This window comes from Calidris pugnax, unplaced genomic scaffold (genome assembly GCF_001431845.1).
Source record: "Calidris pugnax isolate Ruff unplaced genomic scaffold, ASM143184v1 scaffold161, whole genome shotgun sequence".
NCBI lineage: Eukaryota > Metazoa > Chordata > Aves > Charadriiformes > Scolopacidae > Calidris > Calidris pugnax.
Window position 1 is genome coordinate 1,499,324 of NW_015090955.1, and position 4,345 is coordinate 1,503,668.

Below are 4,345 nucleotides of genomic sequence, written 5' to 3' on the forward strand. Positions count from 1 at the left end.
GTTGGGGGGGCAGGAGGGGCTCGAGGGGCGGACAAGTGATAGGGAGAGATACCACTGAGATAGAGAAGGGTGTGAGGGCACCAGGGAGATGGAGGAAGGGCAGCAGATGACAAAGCCTTGTCCCCGCAGACCTGGCTGCGGCATCTCACTGGGCTTTGCAGTCAAGAGCTCTATGGGAGATACAAGCTGTGCCCAAAAAGCTGTATGTCCATCCTCTGAGTCCCTACACCTCCTGCCCTGCATCATCAGCTTGCTTTAGGCTTGCTAAGATACCCCACCCATAGGGACATCAGGCCCCAGACACGGCTTTACATCTCGGCTTGGTGATGCTGCACTGCCCCACGAGCAGGAGGACACCGAGGTGTGAGGAGATCAAACCCTGGCAACCAAAACGATGGGGACAGCATTTTCCAGAGTGACCCTTGATTCTGTGGTGTCTCCATTTCTGGCCACTCGATTTGACACAGCGCAAAGCGTCCAAAATCAGAGGCTGCCTTTGAAAAAAAAAAACGCTGTGTTTAGAAACTGCTGAGCCTGGCGAAGTTCTGAATAAAGGGAAGACATAATGACCTGCAGCCCGCTGAAGGGTGTTAACCCCAGAGAAGCTGCTGGGTGGTCCCAAAGGAATGCAATCCTGGGCAGAAACCCAAAAGGGAAACCCAGAGGAAGGGTCTCCTGGCAGCAGGGGGTATTTCTGAGGCTGCGGTACTGCTTTCCTAGGAATGGGTAGAAATCCCCTCTCTTTGGGAAAGGCTGGAAATGGGATCAGTTGGAATATTTGATAGTACACCAGGCAAAAAGCACTAGGAAATTCCGTGTTGTGAAGGGTGTTTGTAGGCTGAAATCTCTATTTGTTTCAGCTTGTGGGGTGTCAATATTTACACCACTTCCCAGGGGATGGGAAGTCTCACAGGGCTCTGATGGCCGTGCTGGGAAACATGTTGGATCTCATGGATTTACTAATGACAGGGACCAAGCTAACGATTCGCTCCGAGTTCCTCCATGAGGGCTTGGTCTCTCTGCCATCTGAGGGTGATGCAGCTTCTCCTCTGGGTAGGTCTCCTGCCCTGTCCTCCAAGACTGTTCTGAGCTACTTGGTGGGGACCCAGCTTAATCTTTTCCATCTTTATTTTGCAGCCTGTTCAGCTAATCTTTCCCTTCTCTCTCGCAGAAGGCAACTCTCCCTCATATTAATGTTTTTGATCTCTGTGGATTCATTTTCACTTGGTGGGAAGAGTCGATTATTCTATACATACATTAAATGGAAACAAAATGAAGAGGTGACTGTAGGACTACTGAAAGCCGAAGAAAGAGTTGGGAGGAGATAAATACAGTTTCCCCAAAGATCTTCACTTGAAAGGAGGATAAATATATGCAAATATGCCCCTAGGTAGGACTAAAATGACTTATGTAGCAATCACTAACACTGCACTCACAAACCCAAGCAATTAATTTTGAATATTTTCTAAATCAGTAGACCCAGCTGAGTTGTATCCCAATATGCCAAACGGGTCCAGTAAGTACACCCATGACATTTGATTCTGCAATCAGGCCAAGGATCCAGACAGTGCTTCCCTCCTCTTGAACCTTGCAAATGTCTGATCTGGGTAAGTGCTGTCCCTTCTATCTGGGGTCACTTCCAACTAAATTTTGGAGCCCAGGGAGCAAACTTCACATTAGCCTTCTTTAAGGGTAACTTCACTGACTTCAAGCACAGTGGGAATACTGAGAAGGTACTTTAACTCTCTACTTTATTTTGCTGTGTGATAAAATTTAAGAAACCTGATGCTCTACTGCCCCAGCTTTAGTTCATCTCGCCAGGTATTTATAATCTATATTAATATCTGTACCTAGATCCCTATAGATATCTATATCTATATTACTAGTGCTACAGAGAGCAGTGTTAGGAATATGAGCTAACACCATCTCACAAGTCCTTCCTCCTGCAGAAGGACTCCAGGGCTGATGTGGCTGCTGCTGGAGAGCACTAACATCTCATTTTCCTAACCTTCCCCATTTTGTTGGAAAATATATGGAGGCTGGTGAAATGCCCTTCCCAAGGCCACGCAAAGTGTGTCTGAAGCAGAGCCAGGAACAGAACGCAACGTGCCTGAGTCCTTTTTGGTGTGGATGGGACAGATCACACCAGATCCCTCCAAAGTGCTCAGAAACGGTTACTGTGGGCCTGTGCTTGGAAAGCGGTGCAGTTTGGCAGCGAACAACAAACCCAGAAATATCATCAGTGCCTTTCAGTGAGTTCAAAAACATCTGAAGGATGTTTCAGCGCCGTAGGGGAGTGGTCTAGGACACAGCGGGTGGAATGGAGATGAGGGTTTACGTGTCCTAAAACGACCCTGTTTCACTTGACGGATGAAGAACTGCCACACACTCATGATGGAGAGGGCTTGGGGGGAGATGCTGGGGATGAGATGGAGCTGGGGATGCGATGGTGAGCTGCAGCAAAGCAGACCAATGCAGGCTGCACAAGGGGGGGAATTAGGAAAAAAAAAAAACAAACAGGCGATGGGAAGTTATTACCTGATTGTTCAAGGCTATGGTGAGGTTCCACCTGGAGCACTGCATCTTGTTTTGGGCACCCTGCTTCTGTAGAGATGTACAAATTATGGAGAAGGTCTAAAGAAAAGTTTCTAAGCTATACAAAAGAATGGGAAGGTCTTAGCTGTAAGGGGAAGAGAAATTGCTTAGGTCTGGATGGTCTGGGAAAGAGGAGTGGGCTCTTCTTGCAACGGAAATACCCTGAGGAAATCAGAAGCACCGTGGGGTTGTACATCCAATACGGGCTATGAGGAACCCTGTGGTAAAAGTGGAATTTGGAGGGGAAGGGCGGAGGCATTGCTGTGAATTACGTTAAAAATTGGTTGATCTAGAAACACCAGCCACTATCCCTGGCATTAGGGCAACCAAACTCTGCTATCACTTAGACAAAAGCAGATGGCAAAGTTTTTAGTAGTCTGGATAACCAGAGAGGGAACAAAAAGACACGCTGTGCTAGTGGGGGCTGTTTAAGGTAAAGGAAGGGGGTTCAGTTCTACAGGCAGCAATTTCACTAACAAGCAAAATCAAGAGACATGGGCTCACCCCTTCCAGAAACTGGGGACACTCAAGCCAGAAGGCTAACTAGCCCCTCGCCATCTCAAAACTGGGATTTTCATGCACTGCTGAGTATCTCCCCTCTGAAGACGGGCACTTTGTGCTTTACTAACTAACCATTGACATTATTCACCTTGTGCTATCTAAGCGTGAGGTGTTTTTCCTGATTAAATTGAAAATGCTAAGACATTTTATATAGAATAACCAAAAGAAGGCCAATGCTTCCCAAATGTGCTGGTCGGCAAACTGAGCCACCTCATCCTCCTTCTTTCCAGGCAGGAGACCCCATTAACAGAAGCCCCACCAGCAAACTCTACCCTGATGCTGTTTCCCCTGGGAATACGTTTCTCTGTGGAGGCTGAGTAAATATATTGGAAAGGAAAAGTTTCCATGGAAAAATCCCTTTGTTGAGATACGGAACATCTCTGAGCAACGTTACACAGGGTATTAATTTCAGGAATATGAATCTTGCTTGGGGAGTTTTGGAACTCACAAAGTCACCTGGGATGAGGAAACAGAAAGGCACAACCATGGAAAACTAGAATTCCTAAACATTTCCAAACCAGCAGAAGAACCCAGAAGGTTTGGCTTTGGAAATGGGCTGGGCTTGGGTCTTTTCTTCTACATCTATTTGTCCATTCTTGGGTAAGCTCCATGCTGATGGCAGGAGGGGAACAAAAAGCTTTTAGATCTTGGTGAGAGACTCAAAATATCGAGAAATAAACAAACACACACCAAGGTTTCCTGCTAAATCAGCCCTAATTGTATCGCTGTGCATCTGCCTGACGTGACTAGTGGCAGGGTGGGCAGATCACACAGCACAGCGAAGTCCCAGGCAAATTAAAACTGTTTTATAAACTTCAGTTATTCCTCTCTTCAGCAGCCCCACGCCGGCAGAGACTAACAAAGACAAACCAAAATTCACAGAAAGGTCTCCTCTTTCCCCTCCTCCCTTTCCATTTCTCTCCCTCGCTTTATTTTATTTTATTTTCTGTGGGTTTTTTTTCCCATTTCTCAGCTAAGCTGCTCTGTGCTCGCTCACTATCGCAACCCCCCGCGGATTTTATTTTATTTTATTTTCTGCTCTGTGCTCGCTCACTATCGCAACCCCCCGCGGACACTGGTAATGGAGTGCGGGTGCTGACTTACTGCTTCCAAACAAGATTTCCTGAGATCCTTTGAGTCTGCTCCATTCCCCCCCCCCCTCCCCCCCCCCCCCGTCGCCGTTCTCTTC

At 47.2% G+C, this 4,345-nt stretch overlaps 1 protein-coding gene across 1 annotated transcript in view; it reads right to left on the bottom strand.

The window, feature by feature from the left end:
- PAX7 (paired box 7) overlaps window positions 1-4,345 on the bottom strand; it is a 95,750-nt gene that overhangs the window by 14,533 nt on the left and 76,872 nt on the right. The window contains exon 7 of the mRNA XM_014952037.1: window positions 2,539-2,604. Within this exon, the coding sequence (XP_014807523.1) occupies window positions 2,539-2,604 (66 nt within the window). The remainder of the gene's footprint in view (window positions 1-2,538; window positions 2,605-4,345) is intronic.